At 45.4% G+C, this 15868-nt stretch overlaps 1 protein-coding gene across 4 annotated transcripts; it reads right to left on the minus strand.

The window, feature by feature from the left end:
- Nucleotides 1-461: 461 nt before the first annotated feature.
- Zfp14 (zinc finger protein 14) lies at nt 462-15501 on the minus strand. 4 transcript variants are annotated; one of them, XM_030242567.1, is made up of 6 exons: nt 15450-15499; nt 14322-14608; nt 9844-9944; nt 8825-8913; nt 7635-7761; nt 462-3521 (listed from the first exon to the last, which is right to left on the minus strand). In XM_030242567.1, exons 4-6 carry the CDS (start codon nt 8837-8839, stop codon nt 2158-2160), a joined length of 1506 nt encoding a protein of 501 aa, XP_030098427.1. In that variant the 5' UTR covers nt 8840-8913; nt 9844-9944; nt 14322-14608; nt 15450-15499; the 3' UTR covers nt 462-2157. The 4 variants fall into 4 exon arrangements, with proteins under 4 accessions (XP_030098427.1, NP_001345789.1, NP_035878.1 ...); NM_011748.2 differs by having other exon boundaries at nt 464-3521; nt 14545-14608; nt 15450-15501; NM_178733.5 differs by lacking the exon at nt 14322-14608 and having other exon boundaries at nt 464-3521; nt 15450-15501.
- Nucleotides 15502-15868: the final 367 nt, after the last annotated feature.

Raw genomic sequence — 15868 nt, forward strand, 5'->3', positions numbered from 1 at the left:
GAGTTCGAGGCCAGCCTGGTCTACAGAGTGAGTTTCAGGACAGCCAGAGCTATACAGAGAAACCCTGTCTCGAAAAACCAAAAGAAAGAAAGAAAGAAAGAAAGAAAGAAAGAAAGAAAGAAAGAAAGAAAGAAAGAAAGAAAGAAAGAGAGAGAGAGAGAGAGGGACGGAGGGAGGGAGGGAGGGAGGGAGGGAGGGAGGGAGGGAGAGAGAGAGAGAGAGAGAGAGAGAGAGAGAGAAAGAAAGAGAAAATACAGCAAACTGGGCTTGAAAGATGGCTCAGTGATTAAGAGCACTGACTACTCTTCCAAAGGTCCTGAGTTCAATTCCCAGCAACCACATGGTGGCTTACAACCATCTGTAATGGGATCTAATGCCCTCTTCTGGTGTGTCTAAAGACAGCAACTGTGTACTTACATATTTTTTTTTTTAAAGAGAAAATATACCAATCTGGGCATATATTGACTATAAAGCTTCTTTATTTATTTGTGTGTGCACGGTATTTATTTGTGTGATTTCTGTTTGTATGTGTGCAGTGGACTTGTGCCCAGGTGCATGTGGAGATCCTAGGTTATCTGAGGAACCATGTCCATTCACTCTTCCACTGTATGCACTGGGGCAGGGGCTCTCAATCCAACCCAGAGCTCGCCGATATAGCTAGATATAGTTTGGCTAGCCATCTTGCTTTGGATATCTGGTCTCTATCTCCAGAGGCTGGAATTACAAGTGAGCCACTACATCTACCTGGCAGTTAACTTGAGTTCTGGGGATCCAAAGTTGGGTCCTCATGCTTACACAGCAAGCACTTTAACCACACAGGCACTTCCGTGGCCCCAATACTTACATATGTGTGTGCATAACAATGAGATCCCTAAGCTGCTAGTTGTCCTTTATGTTAGCTATCCTTGAAACTGCGTGATTAAACATGAATTTGGTCAGAGAAGGGATTCTAAATGAGCTGCTTTTTTGAAATGTGAAGAAGTCATTTCCTCGGATTCCTTAATAGTTAAGTTTTAATAACACACATTCATGAAACTCAGTCTCCTTTCAACATGAAGTTTTTGCTCAAGTGACAAAAATCTCCCATTTCCTATAATTTCCTAGGTCTTACCCAGGAGAAATTATGTTGAGGTTTATAAATGCAGAGATGTGAAAGGAGGCATTTCTACATTTATTACTTCCATGGGATCATCTTCCTTTCACATGAATTGACAATACTGGCAGTAAGAATTACAGACGTTATTGTATGATACATGCTACCATGACTGCTAGTTGGTCAAGTGTTAACTACTTTATCCTTAAGTCAGTGCTGTTGTGCAGTACAGCAGGTGGGCTCTACCCTGGGCCTCACTCACCAGCCTCCTTGTGACATTCAATTTCACGAGACTTCTGGAGTAAGCTGGTCTGATAACTCCATTTTACCAGTAGAATGTGGTAAAATGACTGGATGTTCCTTCTGTGATTAGACGGCACAGATTATCACGTCAGTCTGGCTAGCTGGCCTCCATCCTGCTAGCAGCCACCTTTCTTGGCTTGTGCAGTATCATTAGAGCAGCAGCCACACTGGACAGCCAATATGGCTAGGAGCTTCACTCATCTTCCAGCCAATGGCCATCCAGAAACTGAGAATCCCAGTGGATCAGCTCTTAAGGAAATGAATTCAGGTGTCTAACCTGTTCCCTCCAATGTGGATCCTTCTCTAGCTAAGCTTTCGGATGGGAGCCAGCCTTAGCTGAAACCTCAAAGACCCAACTAAGGCATACCTGGACTCTTGATCTATAGAAATTTTTAGATAATACAAGTGTATTATTTAATCTACTGTTTTTCTATTTAATTTGTTACATAATGATAAATAATATGTGTAGGTGCTATTGTCACCATTTTGACAGTGAGCAAAACAAGGCATTAATGCTTAGGGTCCTGTCCAGTGTCACACTGGAAGAGAGTGGTGAGATGTAGATGATAACAGATGAGGCTAAACGTTTCCCTACATTCATCAAAATTCTTTCATGGGAATTTGCTGAAGAAATGTAACATTTAAGTGGGGATGGTGGGCTTTTAAAGCAACACAGTCTTATTTATGCTGACTTACAAGCACAAAATAAATTATTCTTAAAAACGGACTTCCTGACATGTTACAACTTGGTGTAGAGCTTGTCAGGTTCCACTGTGGATCTTCTGGTGCTGGGTCAGGTGTGAGTGCTGTCTGAAGGCCTTCTTACACTCCTTACATTTGTAGGGCTTCTCACCAGTGTGGATCCTCTGGTGCTGAGAAAGAAATGAATAAAGTCTAAAAGCCTTGCCACAGTCCTTGCATTCATAAGGCTTCTCGCCGGTGTGGATGCTCCGGTGCTGAGTGAGCTGTGACAACAGCCGGAAGGGTTTTCTACACTCCTGGCATTCATAAGGCTTCTCGCCTGTATGGATGCTCTGGTGCTGAGTGAGCTGCGAGAGCAGCCGGAAGGCCTTCCCACACTCTTCACACTCGTACGGTCTCTCCCCAACATGAATGCTCTGATGTGAAATCAGCTGGGAGTAGCTACTGAAGGTCTTCCAGCATTCCAGACACTCATAGGGTCTCTCGTGGGTATGGATTCTCTGATGGCGAACAAGCTGCTGCCTCAATCTGAAGGTCTTCCCACATTCCTTACATTCATAGGGTTTCTCCCCAGTGTGAATACTCTGGTGGACGGTCAGCTGTTGGCATATTCTGAAGGACTTACCACAGTCCTTACAGGCATAGGGCTTCTCACCAAAGTGGATTTTCTGATGTACTCGAAGGTCTGGGCCACACACGAAGGCTTTCCCACACTCCTTACATTCATAGAGTTTCTCAGAAGTGTGAAGTCTCTGGTGTCGGGTAAGGTGTGTGCACTGTCTGAAGGTCTTCCCACACTCCTTGCACTCATAGGGCTTTTCCCCAGTGTGAATCCTCTGATGCCGAGCCAGCTGCTGATGGACCCGGAAGGCCTTTCCACATTCCTTGCATTCGTACGGCTTCTCACCAGTGTGAAGACGCTGGTGCTGTGTGAGTTCCTGGAGCACTGTAAAGGCCTTCCCACAGTCCTTACACTCATAGGGCTTCTCACCGGTGTGAAGTTTGTGATGTCGGATAAGGTGCGCCCGCTGTCTGAAGGGTTGCCCACACTCCTTGCATTTGTAAGGTTTCTCGCCGGTGTGGATCCTCAAGTGCTGACTAAGCGTTGAGCGGCGGATAAAGGTCTTCCTACACTCTTTACATTCATAGAACTTTTCTCCATTCTGAACTCTCTGGTACTCAGAAAGGAAACTGTGCTTTTCATATGTGACTTTTTCAGAGGTAATTTTCAACTGCCCAAAATAACCCTCCTGCGGTTCCTTTTGTAGCCCAGTCTTGTGTTTACATTCCTGATCATCACTAAGACCAGAACCCTGAGGGCTTAGGTTTTTAATTTTCTCAATCAACTCCCACTGTAACGAATATACTTCACAAATGCCCTTGTCTGAAGATGAAGTATCGGTCTTGAATCTAGACTCCAAATCTGAAAGAGAACAAGAAAGAAACACACTGCTTCTCTGTTCCAGAAGGAAGAAAATTTCTATAGACAGATGGCAGGGCCTAAAGCAATGCCTACTATAAGTGATAGACCGTACCTCCTGCAAACAGGCATTTCTGGGAAAAAAAAAATACTACCTATGTGTGTCCCAAAACCATATCCTACACAAAATCCTGCACCAAAAATAATTAAGTTTATGGGAAAAACAGCAGGAGTTGACACACAACTGTACAGAGCTATATCAGCAAAACACTAACAATACTATAGTTGCTCTGCCAAGGGGGTAAGGCTAATCATTGTTGCCAAAGCTCACTTCATGAATATTAAAATAAATAAAAATTAAGGCCCTGTTTCAGATGCAGAGACAGCACATGTGAAAATAAATCCAAGCAGGCTCACATCTGCAATCCCAGCACTCAGGGGGATCCTAGCCTGGGCTACACAGAGTCTCAGGACAGCCTGAGCTACAAAGTAAGATCATCGCTAAAAAGAAAGCTGAATTGTGTGTGATGGGTGCTTATTTTCCCAGCTTCCAGGGAGATTAAGGGAGAAGCATTACTTGACCCAAAGAGTTAGAAGCCAACCTGGGCAACATAGGAGATTCCATCTCACAGATAGATAGATAGATAGATAGATAGATAGATAGATAGATAGATAGATAGATAGATAGATAGGTAGATAGGTAGATAGGTAGATAGGTAGATAGATAGATAGATTCCATCTCATAGATAGATAGGTAGACAGACAGACACCAAGCTGGGTGTGGTGGTGCTTGACTATAATAATTCCAGCAGGGAGGTGGAAGCAAGAGGATCAGAAATGCAAGGTCTTCCTTGGATACACAGTGAGTTCAGGTCCAGCATGGGATACTGGAGACCTTGTCTCCAAAAAAGAAAGAAAGATAGAAAGGAAGGAAGGAAGAAAAGAAAAGAAGGAAAGGAAAAAGGAAAGAAAAAGAAAAGAAAGGAAAGAAAGAAGGAAAGAAGGAATGAATTATAGCCAGGTATGGTGGTACATTTAATCCCAGTTATAGGAGACAGAGTCAGGTGGGTCTCTGGGAATTCTGGGCCACTGAAGGGAGGGAGGGACCAGCAGATGGATGGAGGAAAGCCTCGAGGAGCCGAGACAACAGCTGACTGAGCATGCAGCATGCAACCCTGAGCTTATATCCCCAGCTCCCATGTAAGAAGCCAGGGGTGGCAGTATTCTGTCATTCTAGCACTAGGCAAGAGGATGAGGAGCCCTGGGCATTTGCTAGCATGCCATTCTAGCCAATTCAATGAGTTCCAGGTTCGCTGTGGCTATGTCTAAAAAATAAAGTAAATATGCCACTAAAGAAGATACCATACATAGATCTCTGTCTCTACATGCACACACACACACACACAAACAAGCACACAACACACAGATGCTCATCCTCACACATGAATGTTTTCTCAACACACATAAAAGAAAAGAAACCTGAAGACCAACAAGAGAGGCCACACCTACACCAGCCTCCACCAGGCTCCAGGCACACACCACCACGCCCAGCCCACAAGTAGGTTGGTTGGTTTGCCTGTTTTGGATCAGGAATGGATGCTGAGTTTTGTGGTGTAGTGTCTTTACATTAATACAGATAACCATATAGTTTCTTTTGTTGATCTTGTTTAGCTAGCACCATTGTTTCTGCAATTGCTTGGATGCAAGAAGTTAGACAGCCACTTTTGTTAATCATTTAGCAAAAAATGTTGCTACTGCTCTGGGTATTCAAGAGGATTTAGATTGGTGTTTAGAACAACGGATCGATGTTCTTTATGATACTGTTCAAATTACTGGAGAGGAGGTTCAGAGTTTAAGAGTAAGAAGCCATCTCAAGTGTCACAGTAAATACCAATGGATTTGTGTCACTTCTAGAATTTACAATGACAGCCACTATAATTGGTAGGGTACTTGCAGGGTATTTGGCATAATTCTGGATGTTTAACTTTGCATACCGAGTATAAATTTAAAGAATGCTGCTCTGCTGAGCTTTGATGCTGCAGATACAGCTGATAAAATTATTTGTGACTTAAGGTCAGTAATTCCACCTTGGTCAAGCTTCAAAAATGGCTTATATAGTTTGACCATGTTGGCCCTTCTTGTCCTGGGAATACTTTTATTCCTGCCCATTTTGATAAAACTTGCCTTAAACAACATCAACATGTCAGTGGCCAAAATACACGGCTCGAAACTTAAAATAGATCCCCAGACAGAGCTGCTAGTTTAACAGGTTTGCAGTCAAAGATGGGTAAGATTCTGCACAGAACCTTGCCAACCTAAGACATAAATGTATTGCCTTGGATGATGCATTTTCAATGACAGGTAAGTAAGACATTCTCATCAGAACAACCTAAGACAGACGCAGTCTTGTTTATGAAATAAAAAGGGGGAGATGTGGAGAGCCCTTGGTCCTGCATCAAGGATATTGGCATGAATCTGACATTGGGTTAGGACAAGGACGGAGGCTCAAGATCTTGATCGCCGGGGCTGGTGAGATGGCTCAGTGGGTAAGAGCACCCGATTGCTCTTCCAAAGGTTTGAAGTTCAAATCCCAGCAACCACATGATGGCTCACAACCATCTGTAACAAGATCTGACTCCCTCTTCTGGAGTGTCTGAAGACAGCTACAGTGTACTTACATATAATAAATAAATAAATCTTAAAAAAAAAAAAAAAAAAAAAAAAAAAAAAAAAAGATCTTGATCGCCTTGATACGTCCCCGAGTGCCATGGGGCCTTGGCTTGTGCCTTGATTGTTTCTTTACTACTTTGCTTATGCCTTAGAACGGACCCTATTCTTTGCATGTTCCTAAAATGGTATAAAAGCAGACTAGGAAATAATAAACCCACTTCAGTACTTGCTGGGGTCATGTTATAGTGTTGTCCAATTGTCTCTGTTTTCTTTAATCCTCACTCCTTCCCTCGACCTCTTGACTGACTGAGTGGGTTTTCCACTGATATAAATAGGTCTCTTTTGATCTTCATTGCTGAGTTTATCAGGCTGGGTGCCTGGGTGCCTCCCTGGACCCTCCTGTTTCTCCCTCCTACCTTACTGTAGCAGTGCTGGGATTATAGATGCGCCTCCTACTCCATGTTCCATGCATCTGAGGACTTGAACTCAGGCCCTCACATCTGCACAAGTGCTTTACCCAGGAGCCATCTCCTCAGCCCCCACCTCTGTGCTGGAGTGTTCTCATCCGTGTTGAGGATGATACACCACTTCTCTCAGAGCAGCTGTGACAATGTAGTAACCATAGAACACCCAGGACAGCGACTAATCACTAAGTACAAGGAACACATACGCTTTAGTTATGTGTGCTCACTGAGAGGGTATGATGCTTCCAGACACAGTGACACACCCTTCCTAGTAGGTCTGTCTACTGGAATATACAAAATGCTTAGACTTTCTAAAAACTTATTGTATGTTTATGAATAATCTACTGTCACACATTCCAGAAGAGGGCATCAGATTCCATTACAGGTGGTCATGAACCACCATGTGGTTCCTGGGAACTGAACTCAGGACCTCTGGAAGAACAGCCAGTGCTCTTACCCACCGAGCCATCTCTTCAGTCCACTTGGACTTTTAACTATTTTTGCAGCAGTGGGGATTGAACTCAGGGACGGACACACACACACACACACACACACACACACACACACACACTCATGCTAGGCAAGTACTCTTAACACTGAGCTACAGCACCAGGCCAGATTTTTAACTTTTGGATGTAAAATGGGAAGAATGCCAGCAGTCTGTCACCAGAACTGAACCAAAACTTGCTTCTTTGAGTTTTAAGTTTGCATCCGCCCACATTCATTGCCTTTGACATCAGAAAGAAGAGGAAGTGTGTACATTGATTCTGGGTTCGTATAAAATACTTCTGCCATGTGAAATGCAGATAACAGGGAAACAACACACAGGAAGCCAGAGTCTGAAGAAAGTGAGAAGGGATACCCAGGCCAAAGTGACTAGATGTTAAATGCAAACACCAGTTTCTAATCTACTGAACAGAAAATAAAAATGAAGCCTGTTAGCACAGGAGAGAAAGCAAATCCTCTGGGATAGATAACTCACCCAGTGAAATAAAATTGCTATAGGTCTCCCACATCACATCCCTGTACAGGTTCTTCTGAGCAGGGTCCAGGAATTCCCACTCCTCCTGAGAGAAATCCACAGCCACATCCCCAAACGTCACTAAACCCTGAAAAACAAACAAACAAACAAACAAACCTGTGGTCCTGCATGAAAAAATTCCTTTTTTATTTAAGGGGAGAGTGGAGGAGGACCACACAGCCCCACTGTGAAGTGGGAAGCCTACAGAACATAAGCAGCTGAACAGGACAACAGGGACAGAGACAGCAAGGGACTCCGTGTCTCAGCAGCAGAGTGGTGGATGATATGCTACCATACGGCCCTGCACACGCACACAAATCAAACCTTTAAAATAAATGTGTATTTCATATGTGTGTGCACACACATGCATACCATAGCACAAGTATGCAGGTCAGAGGACAACCCACAACGGTTCCTTCTGCCATGTCAGATCCTCGTTGCTGCCTTCTAAGCTATCTTGCTGCCCAAGATTAGATTTTTTTTCATTCATTCTGGAAATGAATATGATGTGACACACAAATGAACCCAACTGCACAGCAGTTATATGCTATATACACAATGTGTTTCCATTATAATTTCTACAGAAACATGGTATTTAGTTTTATTAAGTTCAAAACAGAAAACCAATGTCCTTTGACTTCTACTTGTGTACCACAGTACACACACACACACACACACACACACACACACACACACACACACACACACACAGAGGGGAGGAAATAATATTCTCTGAAAAAAATCTGTAATTATTAAACCAAAAAGATGTCCCATATGGAAACAGTAAGAGAGGAACATTCTGCAGAGCACATCTGAGAGTTTCTCATGGGTTTTACCTGGGCTCGATTTCCATGGCTCTAAAAGAAACAACGTGCAGGAGGTGGGGGAGGCTCAGCCTTGGAGGCAGCATGCCCAGCCCTGGGCTCTGTCTCAGCACTGGGGAGGGTGCTGCACAGAGCTCGCTAGAGGAGCAGGTTCAGGGAAAGGAGTGACCGTATGTGTTCAACCGTCTGGAAACCGAGTGCTTCAGAGGAAATAGGTACCATGTGATCCGTGTACCGTGCACACTTGCGGTTCCAGCCCTCAGGAGGCAGACAGGAGGTCATACATCAAGACTAGTCTTGGGGGAATAGAGAAAATCCTTAACCTACCTGAGCCAGGGCCATAGTGTTAGAACTGCAGGAACCGGTCGGCTCTTTTCAGTATTTCTTTGTGATAAACTGGGGGTCAACAAGCAACGCTGGAATAGAGAGAATCATGAATCCAGATATGCCTAGACGTTCTCAAACTAATTTATATAGTAAGAGAAGGGTGGTTTTTTTTTCTGTCATTCCTTCTTCCAAATCATTTCTCATTACTATACCTATACCTAACCCCAAACCCACCCCCAAACCAGAGATTTCTACAGAAAGGGCTGAGGAAACCCAGCAGTGCGTTGCTGGTCTCCTGCTTTCATGGAGGACCCAGGCTCAGTTCCCAGTACAGACACAGTGGCTCACGACCACCTGCAACTCCAGCCCCACCCAGGAGACCTGACTCCCAGCTTCAGTACCAGGCATGCATGGGGTACAGGCAAAACACCATACACATAAAATAAGCTAAAAAAAAAAAAAAGTGCCACCAAGCCCAGCTGACAGGCAATTTGTGACTATCAATAATCTAAAACTGGAGGGTACATGGATAAAGTAAATGTGGCAAAATAGTTATGATTTTTGGACCTAGGAGATAAGGAAAACAGAATGTATTATTACAGCTAACAAATGTGTTGAACCCTTCCTACATTGCCAAGTATGGGTTTCACATTTTGGTCTGTTTGTTTCCTAGGGAGGGGTTGTCACTGTTACACTGAGGAGGGCACCTGAGGCTTTGGACACGGTAGGCAAACGCTATACCATATTCAGAGCCCTCTGTTACTCAGAACAATCCTCTGCAGTAGGCCTTGTCTCAGACATGATGGAACTACACACAGCACGGAGAAAACAGAGCAGCGCAAAGCCAAGGTCTGAGCTTAGAGCCCTGGCAGCTCAGACTCAACCCCACAATCCTGTTGCTACACTGCCCTGCTCCTCTAAGACATAAATCAGTGGTCTTTAACAGGTTCACACTTGGAAAACTTTAAGCCTCCTCTCTCGTTACCACAGACCTCTCCCTAGGATCCCTGTCACCTTACCTCTCTCCTCGTGAGGCTCCAAAGCAGAAGACTCCTGGAGACAAGGCTCAGAGGGAGAGGGCTGGCCTCAACACATAAAGGCCTGAGTTCGAACCCCAGCACTAGAAAGAGGAAAAAGGTCCTATGTGAAAGACCCTGCTACCACTGCTACCAAGCAAACCCCTCTTTGTCTTTCCTGCTGGGAGCCCAGGGCAGCTGAGATCAATGACAACCCATGCGATGCTGGGTGAGGCATCACCCAGGAGGAAGAGGCAGGTAGCTCTCTGGGAGGGAGGCAGCCTGTGGTTTCCTCTGCAAATTAAATCTTATGTTTGTAAAAGTGCGGTTTGCCCAGAGAGCAAAGTAGCTGTTTCGATTTGTGGGAGCAGTCCGAGGATATACTGCCGGCTAGAACATAAGTTCAAGTCTTCATTCACCAGATGAGAGAAGACCCAGTTACAGCGCCTACCACCACCCTAAACTGAGGTTTCCTGAGTCGCCCATGAGTGGCCCTTTTGATTTACTGTTTTTATAGCTGTTCCATTAGAGGACCCATCTGTAAAAACCAAAGCAGCCGGCTGAGGCAAGGAAGGGTTCCTCTGATACTCTTGGAGGAAAAGTTATGGGATGTAATTTTAAGAGTTGTTGGGTTTTTTGTTTGTTTTGTTTTTTGTTTTGTTTTGTTTTTTCGAGACAGGGTTTCTCTGTATGGCCCTGGCTGTCCTGAAACTCACTTTGTAGACCAGGCTGGCCTCGAACTCAGAAATCTGCCTGCCTCTGCCTCCCAAGTGCTGGGATTAAAGGCATGCGCCACCACACCTGGCTTAATTTTAGGAGTTGTAAAAGGCGGTGAGAGGAGAGCTGATATAATATTTGTCCTGTAAAATTAATCAAACTTATATTCCATGAGTCACATGTGTAAGAAGATGACTTAATTGTTCTACATTGTGGAGTATTACAATACTAGACACCCAAAATTCTCTTTGCTCTAAGTTCTTAAAAACCAGAGAAGCGATCTAAGAAAGCTCTGAGGCTATACCTTTCTTTCTTTTTTTTTTTTTTTTTTTAAAGATTTATTTATTATATGTAAAGTACACTGTAGCTGTCTTCAGACGCACCAGAAGAGGGCATCGGATCTCATTACGGGTGGTTGTGAGCCACCATGTGGTTGCTGGGATTTGAACTTCTGACCTTCGGAAGAGCAGTCGGGTGCTCTTACCCACTGAGCCATCTCACCAGCCCCCTAGGCTATACCTTTCTTAGCTGTAACTGGGAAAGGGACCTATTCAAGTGGCCCACTCTGCTAGAGACATCCAGTAGACATGTGATACTATTACCAGGCTCCGAGGCTGCGTATAAATGATTCTCTCTAGCTGTTGGTTAGCTATCTCCATTGTATTAATTGTAGGGTTTGTCTCACTTCTTTAGTCAATGTTCTGGGAGAGCATGGATCAGAATCTCACCTTAACATGTCAGAGAGGTAGGGCCATCGCCTGCAGTGGCCTGTTTAAGTTTCTTGAGGAGTTTATAAGGCAGGGGCTCCCATGAGGGCTCCTCATTCCATTCATGATTTAAGACTGGAAAATATAGGGGCTGGTGAGATGGCTCAGTGGGTAAGAGCACCCGACTGCTCTTCCGAGTTCAAATCCCAGCAACCACATGGTGGCTCACAACCATCCGTAACGAGATCTGACACCCTCTTCTGGAGTGTCTGAAGACAGCTACAGTGTACTTACATATAAATAAATAAATCTTTAAAAAAAAAACAAACCTGGAAAATATCCAAGCTGCTCTCACAATTGATGGGCTTGCTCAAGAGCTCCTTTGCATCCCACTGAAGAGGCACCAATAGTCTTCCCTTCTTAGGCTTGGTAAGTTGGGATGTGGCCTTGGAGGTTAAAGGAGGCCAAACTGGATTGTGATATTTTTAGGCCTCTTCTTCCAAGTCTATTTCCTCATCAGTCCCAGTAAGACAAACTCTCAACAGGCACAGTTTCAGGTCTGTATTCTTGATGCTAGACTTGGATCTCTCTCCACACTCTAGTCCAATAATTCAAATCCAAAGTCCCTTGGTCTGGGAAACAAGGGCTACACTGCTGCACAAACTGCAAAAATATTATTAATTGAGAGGTGCTAACCCTGATCCCTTTCTTTCTCCAGGGTCTGTTGTATTATAGCTATAAAGAGTCTTCCTTCTTTAGACTCGTTATGGCCCATGACCTTCTTATAGTTCTTCTCTGTTCACCCAACTCTAATTCCTGGTCTCTCTCTTACCCAGGAGGCTCATGAAGCCCTTGGGTGAAGTCCTATCCTTATCACAAATGTTGGGGTGGTGACAGATGCTGGGGTGGGGAGAGTGTTGGGTTGGGGACTGCCTTGCCAGTTGACAGGTTCCAGAGAGGAGATGGGAGTAGGTGAGGAAGAGTTGAGTCAGGCGCAGTGGTCTGGAGAATCTTGCAGCTTTAACCAACTGTCAGGGCCCTTCTTTGTTTATAGAGAACTCAGTAGGCAGGGACAGATTCATGTTCTTCCAAGAGATGGAAATCATGTTTTCCTGGACATGTGTTTAGCTTCCCCCTCATGTCTGGGGCCATATGTTTGATCGTCTTTAATACGACAGAGTAATCTCTCACCATCACTTTCCCTCATCAACCCCTAACCCAATTTCTAATGTTGCCAAAGCAAACATATGTGGTAAATGACAGACCGTTCTCAGGCTTGCAGCTCTTGAAGTTTCCAGGGTACTAGACAGAAAGAAAAGCTTCAAGCCAGCATAGGCAGAGTGCCATGTCCAGGGCAGTGTAACTGTCATTAGGCCCAAGAAAAATCCTCAGGCCAAAGCTGCTATAGCTATTATTCAATGTCTGCCATAATACAATACTTATATTTTGTATCTTTGTAGATTGTATTTACATGTGTAAGCCTGGTATACTTTTGTTCCTTGGTCATATGATACCACAGTAGCCCTACACAAGCTAAGTTCTCTAAAGGGGGTTCTGATACCTCAATGTTTTATCATTTTCCACACTGCTCTTTTTTTTTTTAAGATTTATTTATTCATTATATGTAAGTACACTGTAGCTGTCTTCAGACACATCAGAAGAGGGAGTCAGATCTTGTTATGGATGGTTGTGAGCCACCATGTGGTTGCTGGGATTTGAACTCAGGACCTTCAGAAGAGCAGTCGGGTACTCTTACCTACTGAGCCATCTCACCAGCCCCTTCCACACGGTTCTATGTCCATCAGTATAAGCCCCTGTATAAGGCAGAGACAACTGCAGACCATATGCAGCACCCCCCGATCTTCTGTGCTACCTAATTGCCTGAGTGTATGGCAGGGAGAAGCTTGTAATCTGATCTACTGCCAACTCCTCTAGCCCCCTGAATCTTGTTTACCTTTTTTGTTTGTTTTTTTGTTTTGTTTTTTTTGTTTGTTTGTTTGTTTTTTGAGACAGGGTTTCTCTGTATAGCCCTGGCTGTCCTGGAACTCACTCTTTAGACCAGGCTGGCCTCAAACTCAGAGATCCGCCTGCCTCTGCCCTCCAAGTGCTGGGACTAAAGGCGTGTGCCACCACTGCCCGGCTGATCCGCAGCTTGTGGCTCAGCTTTGCTGCATCTTTGCTGAACAGCTGTGCTGACTTCATGGCCGTTCCAACTAGATACTGCTGTGCCAGTGCTAAGGATGGCTAGCTTCTCTTTACGGTTTACTTGTAGACCATCTCAACACAATCGGAAAAACGCAGCTCTCAAGAGAAACTGAACACCTTTCGATCCTGGTGCGAGTTAACTCCTAGAAAGGAGGAATCATGAAGAATCCAACCTCACAGAGGCAGAAGGCCAAAGCACCAGGTTAAGAGGTCACGTTGACTGTGAAAGCTTGAGATTTTTTTGGAGCAGGACTGGAGCAAAAGTCGATGTCCTGCTACCTACCAAATCTTGATTGATGCGCTGAGGATGGGAAGGGCGCAGGAGCAACTAGAATGTGATGGGTGAGATACAAGTGAAAAGGCCCTTTTGTAAGCTCCCCATGCCTAGCCCACACTTGCTCTAAGCTAGACTAGCTCTCTACCAGTGAGGTACCCTGCCAGCCCCCCAACCCCACCCCACCCCCGCCCCCGGGCAAAAGGCTTTGAAGAGCTTGGTAATTTAGGGGTTTAGACCTGGCTGCTGTTGCTAAAATGGGATTAAAAGAGACAGAGATTGATTGAAGATTAAGTGTTATTCTGGCTGGGCACAGTGGCACACATTGCAGCCTGGAGGCTGAGGCAGGAGGATCACCCACAAATTTGAGATCACATGGGTTACAGTGAATTCCTGGTCAGTATAGGTACAAATTGTTTAAAACAAGAACAAAACGTGCTATTCTGGTAAGAAGCGTGGTTTAGCAAAGGAATCTTCCACAGTAATTAAAAACGAACTAGCAAAGCAGGCTTCGTGGATAAGAAAGCTGCAGCCTGGAATGCAGAGATGGATCAGCGGGTTACACTCTCAGCACCTACGTGACTGCTGTAACTCCAGTTCCAGAGAATCCGATGCCCTCTTCAGGGCTCCTCAGGCGCAGTCACACTCAGTGGTGCACAGAAAGAAAAGCAGACAGAAACACTCACATACGTAAAAAACGAACATGTTAAAAATTTAAAACCTGTGAGGCTGGAAACAGCTGTACTGCTAGGAGCAGTGGCTGCTCTAGCAGAGGATGCAAGTGTGATTCCCCGTACTCACATGGTGTTTCACGACCGTCTATAACTCCAGTTCCTGGGAATCAGACACCTTCTCCTGGCTTCTGCTGGTATGTGTATACACACAAATACACACACACACACACACACACACACACACATAAAAAAGAAAAAATACAAAAGACATTTGTAACCACACAAAGAGGGCCTGGACCCGCATTTAATCAGAGACATAATCTCTGAGTGATGCTTACTATCAGTCTGCATGAATCTGTCTCCTCTACCCTGACCAAGATAACACCAAACCGCTGCTTCTTTCCAAGCTAACTTCATTTTCACTTTCACAGTAATGAGGAGTAAATGTCCCCATGCCTGGAAAAACAAGGAGTACACTTCATAGGACAACGAGAAAGAAGAAAGTTAGGCTATTTTTTTTTCCGCAGTAATGTTGGGTCTCTATGTATGCAACAACAATCGTTTCCTGCTTTTATTCCCTCGCCTTCCCTAAAATGAACAAGTCTGGGGAAAAGGTCAAACCGGGAAGGTGCGGGCTTGGTAGCCTGGGGACACACCCCTCGCGACCAGCCCTTCCACACACATAACCTACTGGAAATGGAGCGCCGCGGATGGAGAGGACACTGGCCGCCACCGGAGGGGCAGGTTTGACAGGCGACGGCCACCGGGGCTGCCTGGCGGGGAGGGAGCGCGTACAAAGCAGCCCTGCGGTGGCAGCTGCGCTGTCTTTTTGTACGGAGGGCCCTCACTCTGAGGTTCACACACAGAACTCAGAGCCATGCTGGGCCTCTGGGCTCTGCAGCGGGAAGACGGAGGATGCAACGGGGTACGCGGTGTCCACTCAGCGTCACCGACTCCAAGTCTCTCAAGCCAACTAAAGACAAACCTACGCTGCCCCCGCGACAATTTCCTCAGTGCAAGGGACCAACTCACCTCTCAGAGCGGACCGGCGCTAAGCAGCCGGAAGGATGCTGCGCAGAGGCCTGTGGGAAATGTAGTCCATGGTGGGAAAGACTGGGCCAACGCAGCGGAGTGCGCAAGCGTGCTCGGGGCTGTGATGGGTGGAGGCCTCTGGGTGTGATCTTGGACCAGCTGGAAGGGCTAGGAGATTCCGCTGCCCTCTGCCCCCAAATCCCCACCCCAAACCTAGCTCACTGGGCTGGGGGTTGTGTCGTTGCCCTACCAGGGCTGAGAACACCATCATCACATTATCACATGCTTAATATGTGAGATAAGCATATTCTCACCCCAGCGAGGGTGTAGGCATGATCAGGGAACTCAGTAAAATACATTCTCCAAAGGTGCAGTCCCACATCTACCCAGGGAAAGGTTGCTCAGGCTCCTTGGAGTTC

Source organism: Mus musculus, chromosome 7 (genome assembly GCF_000001635.26).
Source record: "Mus musculus strain C57BL/6J chromosome 7, GRCm38.p6 C57BL/6J".
NCBI lineage: Eukaryota > Metazoa > Chordata > Mammalia > Rodentia > Muridae > Mus > Mus musculus.